Below are 22,717 nucleotides of genomic sequence, written 5' to 3'. Positions count from 1 at the left end.
CGGCTATACTGTTGGACCGTTCAGTATCGAGCATGCTAACGCACCTCACCAGTGTCTCATTAGAGAGCTTGAGCTCCTCATGTAGTTTCTGGTTGTGTGTGTCTAGTCTGTTACAACTAGAACTCAGTTCCTGGTTCTCCTTGCGGAGAATCTCTATCTCCAGGCGGCTGCTCTGGTGATGAAACAGGAATAATCTACCTATCACTCTTTTAATGGTGAAGACTTTACGGTAGGGATCATGAACATGCCTGATTAAGTCGTCAATCTTGGACTGACACTCATCTAGGTTCATCTGTTCAAGTGCCTCCCTTTCATCAGGGGAGGTTTTGAGGAGGTCTGCCACAAATTTAAAAAGTTGGGCGGACTCCACAGGAGGGAGGTTGCTCTCAGCTCCTGGCGTGTGTGGGGTGGTCTGGCTCATCCTGGCTGCCTAGTCTGGGGCACGGAACTATGCCTGGTAAGCAAGTGACGTAGTCACTGATGCTTAATTAAAACCCTTTTAATGCAAGCTAATGCAAGTAGTCACAACGCAAACTACAACAATGTTATGCTTAATAACAAAACAAGGAGATGCACAGGTGAGGGCCTCTGACCTGTGACTTACACCAACGGCTAGGTAACTACCGTGTTATTTTTACAATTCTAAAATGCTAGTTACTCTCTTGTTACAACTATTACAACTGATTGTACAGGTTGCTATGGTAACAAAATTATACTTGTGTCTCCAATGGTTGCTGGTAACACAAGTATGGACTCCCACTAATTAAACTTACAGTGTGGCTGGAACAGGGACTGTTAGATAATTAGTATGTATTAAACAGTTAGTATCACGACACTTAAAATTATTCAAAACCACATTTGATACATGCCTTAGCAGTTTCAATGGACCTGGTAGGGTCCTGGAGTTACTCAGGGGGTTGGATTCCTATTTGTTATTGCAACAATATCACTGAAGCCAACAATACCAATCCTCACACGGGTCGCACCAAATTATGTAGGTGAAACCGGGGTTGCTACATTAGTTTAATTAAATCAGTCTCATAAAATTTAATAATCATTAAATTTAGTATTTAATATTTTATAATTAAATTACTAAAACAATGAAAAGCTCTAGTTGTACCACTATGCTACAGTCTAAGTATGGTATCACAATACTATAGTACTACAATATCACTACAAAGTCTATAACACTTCATGAAACAACCAGAGAAGTGAAGGCATTTGAAGTACTTGATTGGCGGAAAATGGCTTTCAGTGGAATATTGGAACAACAACAGACAAGACAATTGTTTAAGTCTTAATAAACAATTTATTAAAGGTAACAAACAGTAATTAATGGCTAATACTAATCATATAAACAACTGAGTATAACCATGAAACAAGGCACAAAGTGGAGTTGGGAATACAGAGGAGGGGGCATAAGATCCTCCTCGTCTGTGTGTGTGTGTGTGTGGGTGTGTGTGTGTGTGTGTGTGTGTGTGTGTGTGCGTGCGTGCGTGCGTGTGTGTGCAGGTATGCGCGGTTACGCGCTAACTGGAGAAAGAGGGAGAGGCTATGCGCAAGCGCACAGGCGATAGATAGTATATGCGTGAATGAATATAGTGCGCCGGGCATCACCTAGATTGGGGGTGGTCAGCGGATGCGAATGCAGATCCGAGGCCAGCTTTGCCTGTTTTAGGCGCCGATTTAAGTTGGAGGATGGGCACAAATGCAATGAGTAGACAATGGATTCTTATCTCGAGGGTAGAATCCAGGCTATAGGCCTTTAACGCAATACAAAATATATAAGCAGCACTTAAATCGCGATGTGTACGTGTATACGTTCAGATGGTGATTGAGGGAGTTAGAGAGAGAGATGGTGCATGCACGTTCTAACAAAATAGCAAAGTAAAAGAAAGCAAGATAATGTCACGATTACAAACCGTGCAAACTGTGAATTACAAAGTGCGCATTTAAATCATAAATGAAATAAAACAAGGATACTTTCACACAGATATTAACACACATATAAGACTAATCTCTGCCCAGATGTCAGCCTTACTTGATTAACGCTCTTGCTCAGCGTTAAACGGTGTATTACGGAATTCCAACTGAACAGCGCGGGACGCAGGTTCGGGGGGAGATGTCCGTGTCCTTCCTTAGCTCGTCAGCTGAAAACTCGTGCAGGCCTCGGTGGGCATCAGACGGTCTTGAAGGAGGTAGAAGTTCTGTTCGTCGACGTGGAGAAACTAATAAGGGAAGCCGGTCGCCTTATCTTACTCAGAACACTGCTGGGCTGCAGTATAATTTTACCGGTATATCTTAGGCTGCAACTAAACGAGTCAAAGTATTTTCGTAACTTCGGCCAAAAGTTCAATACGGTTCGTTGTTGCGTGGTCCTTTGTTCTTCTTCTGCAGAGAGGGTATCTCTTAAATGAATGGTGTTTACTGTTGTAAACCCACCGCCAGAGAGACAGATATGTGGGTTTTTCGTGGTTTTAAAGGGAAAAATGCGTCACCTTATTTATCACCTTGCGGTGACCAATACCGAGTGAATGAAATGTAGATAAGAAAGTCAAAGTGATAAGAGAATTGTGGGTAATGTAGTCTATGGTAGGACATTCACTTACAACATACATCAATTTTTCGCGAAAAGCATTTAAATATCAGTATTAGCCATTGACGTGAAGTGACAAAGTAAACAACGTTTGGCAGTGTGATGTTCACCACGTGTGTGTTACAGAAATATAGAGCTGGGTGTCATCTGCATCGCTATGGTAATTGATGTTGTGCCACTTAATGACACTACCAAGGGGTAACATGTATCAACTGAAAAGTAAGGGCCCTAAAATGGATCCTTGAGGCACCCCACAGGTCATACAAATGTTTTTTGAGGCCAGTGAGACTGATAGATGTTCCTTAAAAATATCACTGATCAACAGAAAACATGGTAACGTGAGATGACTGGGACAGCAGTGACTTGCCATTCAAACTGGCTGTTGTATTCGAATATACATTTTTTTCCCCCACATTTGAATGAATAATCAAATTTCAAATAAAAAGTGTCAGTCCTAATGCGTACCTTCAAATTAAGCCAGTTTCTCCTTTTTCTGAACTGGACACAATGGGCCTCATTCTCGAACGCAGTTAAGAAGAATTTAAGAGGAATTTAAGAGGAATTTCTTCTGAATTGGATTTAGGACAACATTTGGCATTCATGAAAGTTTTCTCATCTGGGATTTGCTCTGAACTTCAGAAGACTTTCCGAACTCGAAATAGCAGTCGTAACTCGGCCAGAGTTTTCTCAAATGCGATTCCTTAAAAAACCACAAGATGGCCCCGTGGGCCATCTTGTGGTTTTTTGAGGAATCGCATTTAAGAAAACTCTCCGTGTTAATGAATTTGTGAGAAATCGTTGGTGATTGCGTTCACATCAACTCTACAGATCCTCGGATTAAAGTATCATTAACAATTACGTTTCACATGTAGGCCTATAGTCATGATTCTACGAGGCACCGTGATGTCATAAAATAAATAAAAGGACTACACCGGAATGCTGCGCTCGTCTAGTGAGCGTCGTTTGGCACTGCCGTCTGTGCAAGTACGGCAATCCAGAATTTTGAAGTAGTTCCACGTTGGTGGAACGAACTGCCTAGCACTACCAGAGCAGGCGCGTCCCTCTCTACCTTTAAGAAGCTTTTGAAGACCCAACTCTTCAGAGAGCACCTCCCTTCCTAACTGGCACTTCGACTAGTGCTTAACTTGCACTTATAGCAGTTACATTCCTGCACTTCATTTTTATTTCCTATTTCGTTTTTCTATTTCTTATGTAAAGTAGTATTTATTGTTACACTAGGTCTCTATTGCTCGTAGCTTGACTGTTCTATCCCTTGTACGTTGCTTTGGACAAAAGTGTCGACTAAATGTAATGTACACGAACACTGCAAATGTAAGTGAATAAATAAATAAGCACTAAACTCAATCACGTTGATATAGCTATAGTGGAATAGAATGGACACATCTACATCCTGCAACAGTCCATCTCTGCACCGTTCAAGTCATAGACATATATAGTTGAAGTTAGATCTGCGTTTACTCGACGGTGATCGCTTTCCACTTTGACATGACTCGTTTACGAGTTGCTTTCGTGTAGATTCGGTCGATTCCGACTGCACACGTCACTACGGTTGCGTGCCCTTATAAGGAGCTGGCAGGGCGTGTATGTATGCAAATTCAGGAGCACGAGAACGCGCTTTCAATTTAAGAAAACTCTTCCGGGGGAGCACAGCCCAGAAAACTTCTGCTGCGTAGGACCACATTTTCAAGCGTGCATGAATTTGGCGGATGTCTTTTGCTTACGTTGTTTTTCCGAAGCCCGTAAGAAACATTTCAGAAGAAACTTCAGAAAATGTTCGAGAATGAGGGCCAATGTGTATCCCTTTGCACTGCTTACTTGTCACTCTTGTGCCAAAGCGTTGCCCTTGTTCCGACAATCAAGGTTGTGTTACCTGAGAAATCAAGTTATGTTATGGATTACAAATAGTATGACTCCTACCACTTAATATATTGGAATGAGCTAGTACAGTAAAGATCAGATACTTTAGGACTTTTACTCAAGTAGTTTTCTAAAAGGTTACTTTTACTTGAGTCATTTTCCAGTAAGGTATCTTTACTTTTACTCAAGTATGGCTTTTGGGTACTTTATACATCACTGCCTTAATTAAATAAAAGCACTACATGAACACTGCAAATGTAAGTTAATAAATAAATAAGCACTAAACTCAATCGCGTGGATATAGTCATAGTGGAATAGAATATACACATCTACATTCTGCGACAGTACCTCCACCTCTGCACCGGTGAAGTTAGGTCTGTGTTTACTGACCTTTGCACCACCGGCGTTTGCTTTCCGCTTTGACATGACTGTCGATTGTGTTGCTTTCGCGTGGATTTGTCGTTTCTGACTGCAGACGTCACCACGGTTGCGTGCCCTTATAAAGAGCTGGTGGGGCGTGTGTGTATGCAAATCGAGGTGTACGAGAACGCGTGTTCAATTTAAGAATCCTCATTCGGGGGAGCAGAGCTGAGAACACTTCGGCTGTGTAAGAACCCATTTCCAGGCGTTCATGAATCCGGCGGAGCTCTTTTCTTACGTTGGTCTTTCGAAGTTTGGAAGAAGATATTAAAGAAGACACTTAAGAAAACATTTGAGAATGAGGCCCATTGTTATTATGGAGCACCCAAATGCCAGCGCGCCACAGTTCAGGTCTTTTGTGGCAAATGTTCTCCCCCAGACGCCTCAGAACAGTAGAACACTGCGTTGACAGTCTGAGGGATACACAAACAACACACACACACACACAAACACACACGCGCAAAAACAACCAGTGGTGCGCTGGCACTTGGGTGCTAGCGTTTGTCCCGTCTGTTATGGTCACTGGAACATCCAAAGAATGAGAATTCTTAATGAATTGGTTGTTGAGGTACACTCACGTCAGTGGGTAGATCCTTGATCCTGAGTTTAACAGACCTGATATGTTGACGAAATATTGCCCAGAAACTGTGTTACATGAGATTACTAACTGGTCTCTATACAGCCCATTAACATGAAATGAGGTGAATCTGTGTTCATATTTTTCTTCTTAATTGTCTTAAGATCACCAAAGAATGATAGGTGATGGTGAAAAGACAGCAGGATGATTTAGCAGCTCACAGTTGCTTTAAGTGCAGTTATAGCTGTGTGCTCGAATGGAGGTCAATGGCGTGGGAGAAACCTTATAAAAAAATAGCCATAACCAGTTTCTAGTAGAAGATCCAAATTTGAACCACATATGAATTTGGATCAAGTCATGTTGGATTTGAAGTCGGAAACATAATATTATTGAACATAGTATTAATTTTTGTATAACAGGGATTCTCAGAAACAGTATTCCATTGCAGGGGAGCAGGAGTGAGTAACATTAATGTAAACGTTGACCTTTTGAGTGTTTTAATGTGTGTGTTTATACAGGGAGAAGGACCTGGATCATGCCGTCCGAATACCAGAGGTTGAAGTGAGCAAAGTAAGTGATGCTTATTAGGTCATGACACATGCATGTTATTAGCTATCTTCATGGAGATTTTAGAAAAACATTAAAAAAAATATGTCATGCCTACTGCTCACATGGTATATTGTAGCTGAACTGTTGGTATAATTCATTTGTCATCTGCTTTCATTTTATTAACACCCCCATTTAACACTCCTTTTCTGTAGCTAGATTCAACTCTGTCAAGAATTCTCCATCTGAGATCTAGTGGGTGTCTACCAATCTTGTGCTTTTCTTGTGTCCGCTCAGCATACTTATGTTCTACAAAGACATGATCTAAACAGTAACATGGACACTTAGTCTCGAAAGGAAAGTTGTATGGGTCTTAACTATTGCTCTTGCTAGCATTTCCCCATGCTGCTCTGTATACTAAATTAGCTTTTATAGATAATATTCATGTTTAGTCATACTGATGCTTATATTTACTGCACCAGCAGATTAGTTGAAGCTTAAAATGAGGAGTGTCTACCCTCAGTGTGTCTGGAGGCTACTAGGCAAAGCACACAATTTTATGATTGTTTTTAATAGCCATATTTTTCACCAATGGAGAAGTTGGGCTACCATATTTGACAAAGCTAAAACATACTATTCTGCTTCAACATAGAAGTGTGGCAATGCCAAAGCACTGTTGATACAAACTGTAGTCAAATTATGTATTGCACACAAATTCTGATCACTGTACTTTTCATTAAGAAAGCCTATATGCAATAATGTATAGCCTATATTTTAATAACCACACAAACTAATTAGTACAGCAGGGGTAGGCAAGTACAGGAGAAATATGTTCATATTTTTTTAATGTATGTGAGTGGGTGTATTTGGAATGAAGTCGGAGGTGTTTTAGTAAATTGTTAGTGCATTTGAAAAGTAAAGATTTGCAGTAGTCAAGTCTTGAGGCATGGCTTAGCTTTTCTGCATTTTGGAAGGGTCTTAGCCATAACCACTGGCCAGTTTTCAGCAGCCTCGGACATCTCCTTTTAAGGCTCCTTTGAGTGACCATCCTTGAAAACCCTAATCCAACAGAAGCAATGTGGTTGATTTAAGCTCCAAAGCCTCTAACACCTCTCTATCGTATGTCCACTGCTCTTGTGTTGTGTGCTTGCCAACCTCCTTCCCTTGCTTCCACTACAACCTCCACATACTTTTTAGCTTCCTACTCTTTTCAAAAGCTTCCTCAATCACATCTTCAAAGGGAATGGGTAACTCACTAAAGTAAACGATGCTCTCGCACTCAACACCACAGCCGAATACAACACCATATTTGGTCTTTAAAGTCGTCCCAACAATGCACTGTGGAACTTTGAGTTCCCTTCTGACATCAGAATCAGTATCAGAATCAGTATTTATTTATTGCCAAGTTGGTTTACACCTACCTGGAATTTGTTCTGGTGTGTGTAGGTGCATACAGTGAACATAAAAACATACAAACACAATAAGTACTACACATAACATAAAAACATACAAACACAATAAGTACTACACATAACATAAAACACACAAACACAATAAGTACTACTGCACATAACACATCTGCCAGTAATCTCCTATCCTGCGCTTTACCCCATTTGCCGGTACCCTCATTAGCATCTAAAGCCCACATCTCTCTATCTCTCCATCCCTCTCTATCCCTCTCTCTCTCTCTAGCTCTCCATCCCTCTCTATCTCTCCATCCCTCTCTCTATCTCTCCATCCCTCTCTAGCTCTCCATCCCTCTCTCTATCTCTCCATCCCTCTATATCTCTCCATCCCTCTCTCTATCTCTTCATCCCTCTCTCTATCTCTCCATCCCTCTCTATCTCTTCATCCCTCTCTCTATCTCTCTCTCTCTCTCTCCATCCCTCTCTATCTCTCTCTCTCCCTCTCTATCTCTCCATCCCTCTCTATCTCTCTCTCTTCATCCCTCTCTCTATCTCTCCATCCCTCTCTATCTCTCCATCCCTCTATCTTTCCAGTTCATCCTCTTCCTCTACTCAACATTATGCCAGTTCATCCTCTTCCTCATCCTCATCCTCTTCCTCTTCTCAACATTATGCCAGTTCATCCTCTTCCTCTTCCTCTTCCTCTTCCTCTCACGCTCCTCCTTCTCCTCCCGCTGCACATAATGTTGCTGCTCCTACTGCACCTACTACAGCTACTCCTACTACTGCATCTACTACTTCTCCTGCTGCTCCTACACCAGGCTGCGTCCTCACACACACACTAGCTCTTACTGCTGCTGCTCCTACTACTGCTCCTACTGCACCTACTTCTCCTACTGCTGCTCCTGCTGCTGGTCCTCTTCCCATTATGCCAGTTCATCCTCTTCCTCATCCTCTTCTCAACATTATGCCAGTTCATCCTCTTCCTCATCCTCTTCCTTTTCTCAACATTATGCCAGTTCATCCTCTTCCTCTTCCTCTTCTCAACATTATGCCAGTTCATCCTCTTCCTCTTCTCTTCCTCATCCTCTTCCTCTCTCTATCTCTTCATCCCTCTCTCGCTCTCTCTCCCTCTTCCTCATCCTCATCCTCTTCCTCTCTCTATCTCTTCATCCCTCTCTCCCTCTTCCTCATCCTCTTCCTCTCTCTATCTCTTCATCCCTCTCTCTCTCTCTCTTCCTCTTCCTCTTCCTCTTCTCAACATTATGCCAGTTTATCCTCTTCCTCTTCTCTTCCTCATCCTCATCCTCTTCCTCTCTCTATCTCTTCATCCCTCTCTCTCTCTCTCTCCCTCTTCCTCATCCTCATCATCTTCATCTCTCTATCTCTTCATCCCTCTCTCTCTCTCTCTCTCTCTCTCTCTCTCTCCCTCTTCCTCATCCTCTTCCTCATCCTCTTCCTCTTCTCAACATTATGCCAGTTCATCCTCATCCTCTTCCTCTTCTTCCATTGTTCTCTCTCTTCTCTTCTCCTCTCCTCTTCTTCTCTCTCTTCTCTCTCTTCTCTTCTCGTCTTCTTCTCTTCTCTTCTCTTCTCTACCCTTCTCTTCTTCTCTTCTCTTCTCTTCTTTTCTCTTCTTCTCTTCCTCTTCTCCTCTTCTCTTCTTCTCTTCTCTTCTCTTCCTCTTCTCCTCTCTGCTCTCTCAGTTCTTCCATTGTTCTTGCGTTGCGTGAGAAGCCCCCTGCCGCTTGTGTCGAGTCCTTTTCTTGCTCATGAACAAAGCTGGGTATCATCATCAGCCTCCTGGATGTCACCCTCCGGCCCAACGGCTAAAAAGTCAAGAAAAAGTTTTCTCAGCCAGGTCCAGCCCCTAACAAAGTCTCGGGAAGAAACCAGACTACAACTCTGGATGGAAAAACTTGAGAATGACCCACCTCCAACTGACATGGGAATACCCCCCCCACTGAAAACCTACCCCCCCTGGCCAAGAAGCATCATGGGCTCAATGGGAAACACTCAACCGCCTTAGAACAAGAACGGGACGATCCAAAGATGCTCTGGTTCAGATGGGGCTACAAGACTGGCCCAACCACCTGTGAATGTGGACAAGCAGACCATACAATGGAGCACTGCCTTGTCTGCCCTCTACTACCTAACCCCTTGCAGCCCAAAAGACCTTGCAGTATTCAACAAAAACGCAAAGGACTGTGTAAAGAAATGGGAAATTGCCATATAACTATCACGCTTCAGTGAAACGAAAAGAAGAAGATCAGCCTCCTCAATAGCAGTGTAGCCTTAACCCATTCTTTCCCCAACTGTCATCTAGCCCGAACCTTGCTCTTCCTGTTATAGTTATATCCCTATGCTGTAAATTTGGCCTTGTGCATGTAGTGACACCAGGGAGTGAGGGGGATACGAGATTTCATGCAGATTTTGTGTGATTAATTAATTAATGTTGCAATGTTGAATGAAATAATTTTGAACGTTTCTGGATGACTCCAAACTTTTGAAGACCAGGGTATGTTTGGAAATTCTTCCTAATTTTTCTTGTTTCAGTCACATGCCGAGGTATACTTTGATCTTGACCAACAATGTTACATGCTGGTTGATCTCGGGAGTCAGAATGGCACTGTCGTCAATGGCAATAGAATCTTTCAGGTAAGATGCAGCTCACTGAATTGATAAAGACATTTGTGATGACATGCTTCTCTGATGATCTTCTCCAAATGATATTCCCACAAAAAACAGTCGTCCACAATCCTTCCACAAATTGATATAGTCCTCAATAGTATAAATTAAACCATTTCATTGTTCCTGTGTCTTTTGACCTCAACTATTCAGCGACAAGTGTATTCCATATGGATTGCAATTATTTCTATTCCATTGAATTAATACATGAAATACACCAGTTCTTAGCAGCTGCAGAAGGTTTGCCAAGATCATCAACTCTCAAATTAGCTGTGAGTTCTTGGACCTGTGAACCTATGCAACATTATGACATTTGGGTGATTAGACATTGATGTTTTAATAGCCTACAGGAAGATACAACAGTTATTATACGGCTCCTCAAAATGTTGCAAAAAGATCCATTGATTTGAAAATTCATTGTAATTTGAAGTCAGCAAGTAATAGGTTGCTACGCAACACTATTTACGTGAAGAACAATTTTCACACAAGTCACAAAATGGCAACAAAATCATTTTAACAAGTCTTTTATCGTTTTGGCAAGTAATCATATATTATCTCCTTTTAGCATTTGGTGCAGCAGTTTTTATTTACTAAGACATTAAGCTGTAAAGATCATTCTAGATCAGTGTAAGGTGGTTGTTGTATTACTCATAATGCCTTTCTGTTCTCTGGTAGCCCAAAGTTCGCTGTGAACCTTGTCCTCTCAGCCACGGGGATGAAGTCAAAATTGGAGAAACTGTCCTCTCCTTTCATATCCACCCAGGAACAGACACCTGTGATGGCTGTGAGCCTGGACAGATCATTGCACATCTCAGTCGACATCCCAAAGAACAGAACTCGGGTAATCACGTCGTACACACTGGTAGACACATTCACTTTTCAAATGTTTCAGGAAGAGGGATCACATGAACATTCACCCTGTCCATTTACCTCGTGGTTCCATTGATATTTGTATTTAACCCTCTGTAGTCAGGAGCAATGACTTGAATCTCAATTAAAAGCATAATGCTACTTCATCATCCCAACATGAAAATACCATTGACTGAAACCCTAAAGCATCTACCTTCCAATGAATCCATGCACGTTTAAAATAATCTAAAATAGGTTCAATGTGGTACGCACGTTTAAAAGAATCTAAAATAGGTTCAATGTGGTTCACACGTTTAAAATAATCTAAAATAGGTTCAATGTGGTTCGCACGTTTAAAATAATCTAAAATAGGTTAAATGTGGTCCGCACGTTTAAAAGAATCTAAAATAGGTTAAATGTGGTTCACACGTTTAAAAGAATCTAAGATAGGTTAAATGTGGTCCGCACGTTTAAAAGAATCTAAAATAGGTTAAATGTGGTACGCACGTTTAAAAGAATCTAAAATAGGTTCAATGTGGTCCGCACGTTTCGCAGTCACAGCACTGGTGGGACGGCACAAATACTCACCCACTCATTTACAGTTCGATTCACACGAATTGATCATTAGTTTTAGTGTTCAGGGCTAGGTTACACAGGAGAAAGTTAATTGTAAACATGATAAAATGTCGACCAAGTTAACCTAATTTTCCTATTCTGAGGCAAGCTTTGCAATTTAGCAGGTAGCCAAGAAAAAAGGGTTAAACGAATTAAATGCATATTTTTTCATGGCACTTCAATGCTTTCAATGTTTTTGTTCTCCTTGATATTCTATTTGCATGCATTACACGACATATTTAACAGAAGTGTATGCCAAATGACCAAAGCTCAAGTAAAGGTCAAATGTAATGTTGGAATAACATGAAAATGTTTACACATAAACAAACATACATTTTTAAACATAAAATGATTTGGCTTTTGCTACAGCAATTGCGTGTAATGTTGCAAAAGTAATGTTTTCCATATCACAATATTTTTGAGCATCAAATAATTGTCAAGTCAACATAGTCAAGCTGCTCCATAAGCTTGGCATGGAAGTGCAAAAGGGCAATCTTTCTGACAATAAAAGTCTAGAGAAACAGTTGTGTGTGCTTGTTAACAACTGTCACATGTAAGATGAGCAGTAAGCAAAATAAGACTCAAGGAAGAAAATACAATAAATGACTGTTGCCTCGGTCATATTTGTATCACACAAATGACTGACAACTCGTATGCACCAAAGAAAAGCCTTACTGCTCTATTTCTCTTCGACGTAAAAGCCCATATTCTGCTCTATAGATGTTGAATGCATTCTGTAGTGAGAACCCATTCAAGCTCACAGGGCCGGGGCCAGGATGATCAACCATGCACACTGGTTGCTTCTGAAGCTGCAGTAGTCTTCTGGCATAGTTACAATGTCATTCAAAAAGAATTAAATCTGCCTGTGGTATCTCCCTGCAGCAGACATTCTCTGGCTCTGTAGGCATTTTTTCACACTCGGCACAAATACACCTGTATCAGGAAAGAGATTTAAAAAGTGACAACATTGCAGGTGTAGTGTATTGGAATGTTGTGTTACTGTTAAAGACACAGGTCACTTAATGCAATGATTTAATTAAAAAACAATGTTTAAACACTGTAATAAATGGAGGTAAACATACAGTACCAGTCAAAAGTTTGGACACACCTTCTCATTTTTGGAGACGTTTTTTTCTTTACTTTTATTATTTTCTACATGGTTGATAACACTTTTTTTGTTTAGTACATCATTCCATATGTGTTCTTTCATAGTTTAAATGTCTTCAGTATTAATCTACCATGTAGAAAATAATAAAAGTAAAGAAAACACAAGGTGTGTCCAAACTTTTGACTGGTACTGTACATTACTACGAGTTGACCTGGCTACACCCCCTGCTTGGTCCATTACTGATGTCAGATAGTATTGCTGGCTGTGATCTAACAACTGGAGTTTTACTCGTGACTCGTGGAGTTTTCATGACATTTGCGTTACTTGTATTTACTTGTATAACACCAGAAACCTAACTTTTCACAAACAGTAACTAGCATTGGGTTGTCCTCGACACAGCCAGCAAGACTGTATGACCTTAGCGGCTTAGCCAATGTACAAACATACAAAAAGAATTGTCGAAGTGACATTAAGTTAACTAACCATTCTGAAACGTCCTGTTGAAGCCAAATTCTCAAAGTTGAACGGGAGCCTCTTCTTGTTCGGGGCACGTGACTCTGACATAACAGTGCACGCCCAACCGTTTCTATGGTAGCTCCAAACAGTACTTGGGTGAGAACACGTGGAGGAGGGGCGGCGAGGGGAGGGGTTCGCTGGCTCATTAACATTTAAAGGAACGGACACAAAAGCGTCACCCTGAGCGGTGCTGTTTTAGACAGGGTAGAAAGGGTGCCGTTTGAAATTATCCTTGTGCTATTTTGACCAAAGTATGTAACAGACACAATGAGACAAGACTCCAAGGAACCATATCAACTTGTGGTAAAATGGGCATACAATGACTCCTTTTAAGCAAATGTGTGTAATCCTCCTTCTGTGCATTCATTGTGGAAAGGTCGTCACCCCTCCCACCTTTGATGCCATAACATTCACTTCCCATTGGTAGCACAACAACTTTGTTGTTCTTTTGTACTCAAGACCTTAGATATTTAACTTATGTTTCTTTACATATTCTAGCCATAACTACGTCCATAAGTCCATAACTACGTTTATTTTGCAGTTGATTTCAGAAAACATGACCGTACATACAGACATTTCCATTACTTGCTTCCATGCAATGTAGATGAACGTGAAATGAATGTAAAGAAAATACATGTGACTTTGCAACAACTGTACAGAATTAGGATGAGATCTGCCCCCTCCACTACAGAGGGTTAAGTCATATTCATTTGTTCCGTCTCAAATGTAGTATTTAGGACATTCAGGTTTGATGTTGATATATGATAACATCTTTCTCCAGGTCATGTCGTGGGAGAAGACAAAGAGTTGGTGAGGCAGAGAGAGCTAAAACAGATGAAGGTCAAATACGGTCTCAAGGTCAGTTTCTGGTCTTTGTAGTGGGTATATTCTGGGTCAATTATATTATCAAAACCATGAATGAAGCAAGGCTGGACAGGATGGCTTAAACAGAGGGCCTTCCGCATGAGATGGCCAAGCTAAAATACCTTGCCCTCAGACTGTGGTTTGATGCAGTGAGGATTACAACATAGCACTGTAGCCTCAAGCAAATGCATGCAAATAGTGAAATATATACAGCTGCGCTCAAAATGATGCAATCCCTTTAGCCCTCATTACAAATGTAATTAAAATGTATCAACTAACACCTTAAAAAGCTGAGTTTGCGATCAGTTTACATTTGTCAAAAATAAAATAAAGCCAAATGATTCAACCCCCTAAAGACAGTATTCTGTCAGGCAGTCTCTAGAATTGTTAAACTGCTCTAAATGTTGTTGGTAAGTACCCACAAGATTCTGACCTCTGTCTTGATCTCTTGGTCTCAGCTCATCAATCCTCTTTGGTTTACATACTGGCATTGGATTGAAGTCTGGGACACTCCAGCACATTCCAGGGGTGTTCTCTGCTAAGCTTTAGATGATTTGGGTGTGATCTCTGAGCTAAGCTTTAGATGACTTGGGTGATACGTTTTATGTGCTGATGCATGTTTAGCAAAAGATTAAATCAACTTAGTGATGGCATTCATGTGGTAAAGTAGGCAGGGGCGACAGTGGTACAGTGGTAGAAGTTTGCTAGTTCGATTCCCTGTCGAAGCGTCCTTGAGCAAGACACTGAACCCCTAATTGCTCCTGATGTGCAGTGTGCCATCAGTGTAAATGTAAAATGTGTATACATTGTAAGTCGCACATATGTAAGTCGCTTTGGATAAAAGCGTCTGCTAAATGACTAAATGTAAATGTAGGCAATAGCACAGTAGGCTAATAGCACAGTAGGCTAACAGCACAGTACCAAAACAACAAGATGGTCTCAAGGTGCTTTACAAAGCCCAGTGCCTGGGCAAGAAACATTAGGAAGAAACCTTAAGCAGAACAAGCATAAGGGGGGACCCATCTGCTTGTGGCCGGCCTGGTAGAGATAGAAGGGTGGCGGGTCGTGTGGCAGAAGGGAAGGGGAGTCCTGTAAATATTTTTTTTTGGTCTAGGAGTCAGGCTTTTCGGGCTAATTCTTTAAAAGGTTTTTATTAACCCCTGGTCACAAATCAAAAACATTTAGCATTTCACCTAACACAATCATGCACTGTGTAGCTGTCCCTGTAAGTGATGTTGTCTGTGAGCTGTTGTATCCTCTCTGTGTTGGAAGCAGAGCAGTGACTTTGAGGAGGTAAAGGCCCTCAGCAACCCCTTGTATAAGGACCGTGCCAAGACCAGGAGGAAGGTGGTTGGCAGTGAGGGGACCTTCCACAGGGATGATTCTCCTTCCTCTTTGCATGTGTGAGTACCTTTGACACACAGCTTATGGGTGTTTCTGGTATATCTTTTTACTTCCATTACCTGTTCAGTTGTTATACACTGAACACAGTTAGCTGTCATTATAAATTGTCCGTGACTTGTTGCTCCCTACTCTTCTTGCAGTGAGATCAGCGAGGTCAACAAAGGGAGGAAAATGTTGGAGAAGATGGGATGGAAAAGAGGGGACGGACTGGGAAAGGATGGTGCTGGAATGAAAGATCCTGTGAGTAAAAGAACCCTGGCTTTTAGGAATTTGAAGAAAAAAAAACACAGTATCATTGGTTTGTAGGTAGTCAGTATTTTGTTCAAACAAGCCCTTGCAAAAGCTTTCATCTGTAAATAAGGATAGGCGCAGGCGCCATGCAAAGTTCTGCTTGGTCATTTGAAAATCAAGAGTAATGGAGGTTGGTCCATATATTAATCTTATTATGTCAGTCCTCTATCTCCATATATTAACGTCTACGAGGCTGTAGCTTTGTTCTCTGTCAATGATGCATTTAGATTTGAACCTTGATTCCTAGGCACAGCTGTGGCCACAACATGCATACATCTGACCATTTCAAAATGAAATGAAAGCGTCCCACATCATCCCTCCTTTTTCTGAACAAAACTCTGAATAGTTCCAGGGTCAGTTTTATCTCCAGATCTCCCTCCCAGCAGTATCAGTAGCTCCCCCCTCTTGCAACTAAAGGGTTTGGTCACTTAAACAGATCATGTTAGGTGAAAACAATGACAGTTTAAGATGGAGAATGGAATATGATGGACCGTAGGAATTAGACTACATGAAATCATGTGAGAAACACAGAAATACAAAACAGCATTAGGACCTGGTACAGACCAATAGAGGTTTGTTCACAGGTAACTTCACTTTAGCATTCCCACTCTCACTTATGAGACTGGACCTGTCCCACTTTTGCACCATACACATGAATTGAGTTGCTCTGTCTTGGTTACTATTCTAAAGTCTTTGGATGTAATGGTCTGAATAAAAAGGTCCTGTTATGTTTGCATTATGTTGCAGTGTTGCTATATTAACCCTTATCTTAGTTAGCCTAGCTAAAAAGCCAATTAGCTAACATGTACCTTTATTATGTTGACTACACGCAGGCTTAGTTAACTAGCTAACATGTACCTTTATAATGTTAACTACACGCAGGCTTAGTTAACTAGCGAACATGTACCTTTATAATGTTAACTACACCCAGGCTTAGTTAACCGTGAGGAGTTCCAGTGACTGTGTTTGACCTTGGATGGCCGGAGGTGGTGTGGGTGGTTGCTGTTTTGGTTAAAGCTACTCAAGATGTCTGTGCACATCCTTGGAACTTAATATTAGTTTCAGGCCACTGAAGTTATTTATGGATGCATATTTTCTAGGTAGTTGGGTGTCTGTGTTTTTGATGGTCATTATGTTCTGGTGTCTCTCATATCCAGTTTTTCTTTCTGTTGTGCCTTTAGATCCAACTACAGGTCCGCAAGGCTCAGTCTGGACTTGGCTCCAGAATGTTCATGCCCATGGATCATGGAACCATGGCAACCACCAAGACCCAGGAGAAGTGGAGGAAAGCCCAGGAGCGCTTTATTGAGACCTGTCAGACTCCTCCTTCTGAGACTCCTCCTCTGCCTTCTAGCGCAGTTAAAAGCAGGTTAAAAGCTTGGGTAAAAGGGGAGTCCACAGACTGACTGCAGCATATAGTTTTACTTTTCCTGTATGTTTAGGTTAAATTAATGAAATTCATAATTGAATTAGCCAGTTGGAACTGTTATTGCCGTATGGAGTCTTTTCATGCGATACCGCAGGACTACTTTTATATTGATCCATATGGTGATGTGGCTCTTTGATCCTTTCATTCATTAAAGATATCTGTATGCAGCAATCAATTCACATCTTTTTTTAACTCTAGGGAAAGGTTGTACTGTTGTTTACTGACATGAAAGTACAAATTCTGATGTTAAATTGTACTGGAGTAAAACCTCTCCCTTCTCATTCCTAATCTTGATAGCCATTTCTTGTTTGAAGTCCAACAAACCGTCCCAATAAATCAAAATCTACCTTTGAGGTATTTCATATGTATACAGTTCAGTGTTTGTTTGAAACCTTAGAATATCTCCACAGAATTTGTTAACTCACCTCAAAAATAAGCTATTGACATTTGCACACAGTCAAATAAAACCTAATAGAAAATGTTTGAGATGAGCTAAAGGAAGGGAAGTCCATCAGCTGAGTCCACCCAAAGCACATGGAATTTCAAGGATTTGAAGGCGTGCTTCAAGGAAGGTCTTGTGTCCTATGTGATGTGTATCAGTTGTGTACATCAGTGATCTTGGGGAACAGGAGACACAGACAGCATTAAATTGGAGGGGTGTCAGTAATTGTATCAAACGTGTTAAGAAAGATTTGATTTTCTTCAAAATATAAAGACTTCCTATTTTATTTGAATCAGTGGTGTGTGAAATGCATGAGAAACTGAAAAGGTTGACAAAGTTGATCCTGGGTTTGCAGTTGCAACAAAAACATCCATAAGCCGGACATGCCACCTGTGTTGGGTCAGCACCATGAGGGCCCTCATGACTGTATCGATTCAAAATATTTAGTCTTGTGCAAATTTATAAGGACTTCATGGTTCCCACAGTCATGGAAATCCTGGAAAAGTCACAGAAGTTGAAAATCCAATTTTTCAGGCCTGGTAAAGTCAAGAAATTGACTGAAAGCTTTGATAAAGTCATGAAATTAGATTTTCACATATATTGGTCTAATGAAAGTATTTATGTTGTATACTCTCATTGGACTCTTCCATGGATATTTCGTAAAAGGTTTTTATTCAATTATTAGGCCCAACCTGTGGACAAAAGTACACAATTTTTTGTACTTGTAGGTTGTGAAAGGTCATGTGAATTTCTTTAAGTGTCCTTGAAAAGTCATGGAAAAGTTTTGATATGTTATCAAGTGAAAAGGGAACCCAAGGATATTGTGCAATAATGTAAGGCTGACTTGAAGCAATTCAGCAATGATACCGTTTTCTGTTCCGAGGTCAACATGCCATTGTGGTCTGTGTACTTTCTAGTTTTTTGAAGTTTCATTTCAAAAATGTAAATGAAAAAGAAAGGAAGGAACACTTATTTGATTGTCAATTAAATAACTAAAAATGAAAAACACAAAACAAGTTATTTACTTTGTTCTCGTTTTGTGCATCATAAAATAAATGTACATGAAAATAAAATGAGAAACTGCCTTTTTAAAATTTGTCTGAAACCAGAAGTGTCAGATAAAATTCGAAGTGTAAAGGCTTAGTAGCAGTTACACTGCACACTTACTTTTAAACTCACAGGGGTTCAACCTGTGTAATAACGTAATGGCTTTAAAGAAATACATGTATCTAACTGACGACTTCAAGTTCCACAGTGTGTTGTTGTGACTGCTATGACACCAGACGTGGTGTTGTATTCTGAGTGTGAGCGCATTGTTTACTTTGAGTTAAAGGGGACATATGAAAATTGTATCATTTTTTTTTTTTGTTCTTCTACACATAGAGTTGGGTATCTAGCGTGCCTACCAACCCAGTCAGTTTGTTTTGGGTTTTGTCTATGTCAGAAAAGATGTGATTCAGCGAGCCCTTCAGATCATCTCCCCACTGTGACATCCCAAGGGGTGCTCAGTAGAATTAGATCACCACAAAGCCAAGTAGGGACCGCCCCCATGTCACCCGATCCTGTGCCTTTGTGTTCTTGCAAGTATTGGATACACTAGCTAGCACCGAAGTGAACTCGGCACTCCAACTGCTCTGTGGTCGGCTGCACTGAGCAGCACACATTCTTTTGCGCTAACCACTTTTCAATTCAATTCAATTCAATTCGATTCGATCTATATAGCGCCATAACAATACAATTGTCTCAAGGCGCTTTACAGAGCCCAGAGCCTGGACCCCCTTAGTGCAAGCACAATGGCAACAGGGGCAAGAAAAAACTGCCTGTTAGTCAGGAAGGAACCTTAAGCAGAACCACGGCACATAAGGGGGGACCCATCTGCTTGAGGTCGGCCAGGTGGAGATAGGAAGTGGGGGATGGGGGGGGGGGTATATATAGAACATAGAGGAATCAATCAATAACCATAGAACACCTTATAGTTGTCTCTCTCTGACATTTGTGTGTAAATGGGGAAAACGAGATCTTAGACCAAGAATGAGGACATGCAGACAGTTAGAAGGGGGAGGATGTAACCCTTTGGGGTGTAAGGTCATCATTTAAGTTGATTCATTCATAAATAGAATACGTTCATATAAAGTTGTATAAATAGAATGAAACGGTTATAAACATTTAGTGTGGTGATCTTACAGTTGGTTCATATTTTGCAGAGTGGATGTAATTTCATGGTTACATTTATAGACTGTGTTATTTTCAAGGTGTGAATAGTGTTGTACAGTGATGGCAATGTTGTGACTTGATTGGTGTATACTGTCATTTTCAGAGGTTAAAAGGGCCCATTGTAAAAAAAAATGATATTTGAAAGTATTTTAATTTGAAAGTATTTCATGATTTAAACACTTTCTTAAATAGGACAAGGGAAAATTACATTTCGCTTTGTTCATAAGCTAAATTGTGAAATATTGAGAAAATGTATGTATATATGTATGTACATGCATAAATTAGTTTTATTGTATTTGAATGTTTATTCATACTTTAGACTTGAAGCAGAGGGGGTTAGAGAGGTTATTGCAATTCCTGAGGCAAGTTACTAACACATACATGAGAATCAACACGTAAGTAAGAAATAATCTAAGGAGACAATACTACTGTTTGATATCTGAACACAGCCCAGCCCTGCACTCTGTGTCTGCCTACTGATCATCTCTGTCTCGCCTAGCTTTCTTCTCAGGGCTCAGGGCTCAGGACACAGACACACAGACACACAGACACACAGACACACAGACACAGGCACAGACAGACACACAGGCACAGACACAGACACAGACACAGGCACAGGCACAGACATGCACACAGACACACAGGCACAGACACAGGCACAGACACACAGACAGACAGACACAGGCACAGGCACAGGCACAGGCTCTAACAGTGTTTCATCCCTTTTAGTAGTTTAATGACTCAAAGTTAATGGTTAATGATTTTATGAGATTTTATTTGATTTCAATTCTATGAAATTCAGGGTCATAGTATGGTTTAGATGAATGTCTGAGGAGCACTGAGGCTATATGCACACGATACGGGAACATATGACAAGTGCTTTGAATAACATGAAAATCAAAGTAACCATCCACTCTGTTTCTCTTTCATGCTTTGGCCACTGGGGGTTAAGCTATCCTTTTTTAGCAAAGATACTGAGACATCTTCTTGTTCTTTATAAAACTAACCAAAATAAAGGAAATTATTTCTGTCTTATCCTTTCAAGGCAGACATTTAAAACATCAGCCAAGAGCGAAGACACAGGGAAAATGTCTAAAATGGTTGACATGCACAGGAAACCCCCTGGGTGTAGAAGGGCCATGGGGGACCACAGAAAAACACCTGGTCTCTTCTTTATCTCTCCAATGTGAAGGATATGAAGGTTAAAGGAAAAAGAGTTAATGATGAATGAACAGTCAACCAACACTATGGACATACAGTATAAGCCAAATCCATTCCCAGATGTGTGCAGAACACTTCTATTTTTAGGTGTTCTGGGAGTGAATGAATATTATGAGCAGGTGCATAGCGGCGCCTAGGAGGTCCCTAATCAGCTTGTTGAGATCTTAGTCAAGATGTAGATCTTTACTACCGGTTGGTGCTACCTCTGCCTCTTTCAGCCAGTCTGCTGTTTTCACATAAACAGCTTCACATCTAAGCACCACATTTAAAAGCTCTGAAGAGGCCTTTTCTTTGAGTAAAACAGTTATCATTTGGAATCAGGGCATTCGCATATGTGCGCTCTGTCCTAACATTACAGCCATCTGTTTTCCATCACAGGTTTCTATATCTATAATGTTACCATGGCAATCTCACTGGGGAAATTAATTAAAACTACAGAGAGATGCAAGGTTTGCTCCTATCATAGCTCTGCTTATAAACAACTCTTGTGTGGAGAGGCTTTTTCCTTACACATCTCCACGCTCCACACCAGGTAAGACCTATTTGCTGTCCTTTACTCTCACTGAAGAACACATTTCATGTCTCAGCAGAGACACTACTCTTAGCATTGTATAGATCAGAAATGTGAAAAAATACCCTTTCTGAAGTTTTGAGAACATTTAACATTTGGTCAGTAAGAAAATTAATGCAACAAATCTTGCTGTTGACTTGTGCCTCAGTATATCTGCTTCCTTGAATTGAGCTTCTCACTATGCCGAGCAAGCTGGAGGGTGCCATGGACGCTCTTATAACCGTCTTCCACACTTACTCTGGAAATGAGGGTGACAAATTTAAACTGAACAAGGGGGAACTTAAAGAGCTGTTAAACAGCGAACTCACTGATTTCTTAAGGGTAAGTCACCTCTGCTGTTGTGTTTAACCACAAATACCATTGTATCATCAAGATAGACTGTTAGACTGACAGTTTGCCAAACTATTTTTGAATCCAAAGGTCTCTAATTTAATTTATATTTTTAATTCCGTTAATATCTCAAGATGCTTTACAGATCCCAATGCCTTGTTTATTACTGAATAATGACACAGGTTAGAACAGGTGGTTAAAATGTGTACATGGTTAATAGGATTTATTTTATTAAATAACCAGTGAATTAACTGTTTCAATACGAAGTCACCAGGATATATTCTGAATGCTACAATCCCTACATTATGTATATGTGTGTGTGAGTTTTAGCGTTATTTTCTTTATTATTATTATTATTATTATAATCTATATGGAAGAAGTCTGTTAAATTCATGTTAGTTTTCATACATGTTCATTATATAAATTAATCTGTCTATTAACATTTAAAATACAGACATAGGAGTAACTAAAGCTAAATCTTCATTGTATGTTCCTGAAATTGTTATTGCCGAGAAGCTAATGCTAATATGACACTCTGAGATTCTTTTGAATGAAGAGTGCATTACAAATCAAATAAATTATTATTATTATTATTATTATTATTATAATATTTGATTTGATGACACTTCTTGGATGTTATTACTTTGTAAAAAAAGAACAAAGTTCCTTATTATTGCTTATTCAGCTATTTGTGACTGGAAGGGACGTTAGGTATCGGTCTGTAATTGGCCAAGGGGTCGAGGTTTGGCTTT

At 40.4% G+C, this 22,717-nt stretch overlaps 2 protein-coding genes across 3 annotated transcripts in view; both read left to right on the top strand.

The window, feature by feature from the left end:
• aggf1 (angiogenic factor with G patch and FHA domains 1) overlaps window positions 1-17,555 on the top strand; it is a 42,849-nt gene extending 25,294 nt beyond the window's left edge. For both annotated transcript variants that reach the window (XM_012830037.3, XM_031578488.2), the window contains 7 exons: window positions 5,990-6,041; window positions 9,980-10,081; window positions 10,787-10,952; window positions 13,981-14,057; window positions 15,339-15,466; window positions 15,608-15,707; window positions 16,940-17,555. In XM_012830037.3, the coding sequence (XP_012685491.1) occupies window positions 5,990-6,041; window positions 9,980-10,081; window positions 10,787-10,952; window positions 13,981-14,057; window positions 15,339-15,466; window positions 15,608-15,707; window positions 16,940-17,164 (850 nt within the window). In that variant the 3' untranslated portion in view covers window positions 17,165-17,555. The remainder of the gene's footprint in view (window positions 1-5,989; window positions 6,042-9,979; window positions 10,082-10,786; window positions 10,953-13,980; window positions 14,058-15,338; window positions 15,467-15,607; window positions 15,708-16,939) is intronic.
• A 4,241-nt stretch (window positions 17,556-21,796) lies between these two features.
• Window positions 21,797-22,717, top strand: part of s100z (S100 calcium binding protein Z) — a 13,097-nt gene continuing 12,176 nt past the window's right edge. The window contains exon 1 of the mRNA XM_012829997.2: window positions 21,797-21,956. Coding sequence (XP_012685451.1) covers window positions 21,816-21,956 — 141 coding nt within the window. The 5' untranslated portion in view covers window positions 21,797-21,815. The remainder of the gene's footprint in view (window positions 21,957-22,717) is intronic.

The sequence above is a fragment of the Clupea harengus genome, chromosome 12 (assembly GCF_900700415.2).
Source record: "Clupea harengus chromosome 12, Ch_v2.0.2, whole genome shotgun sequence".
NCBI classification, from domain to species: domain Eukaryota; kingdom Metazoa; phylum Chordata; class Actinopteri; order Clupeiformes; family Clupeidae; genus Clupea; species Clupea harengus.
Note: the sequence above shows the minus strand (reverse complement) of the source record. Positions and strands in the feature narration are given on the sequence as shown.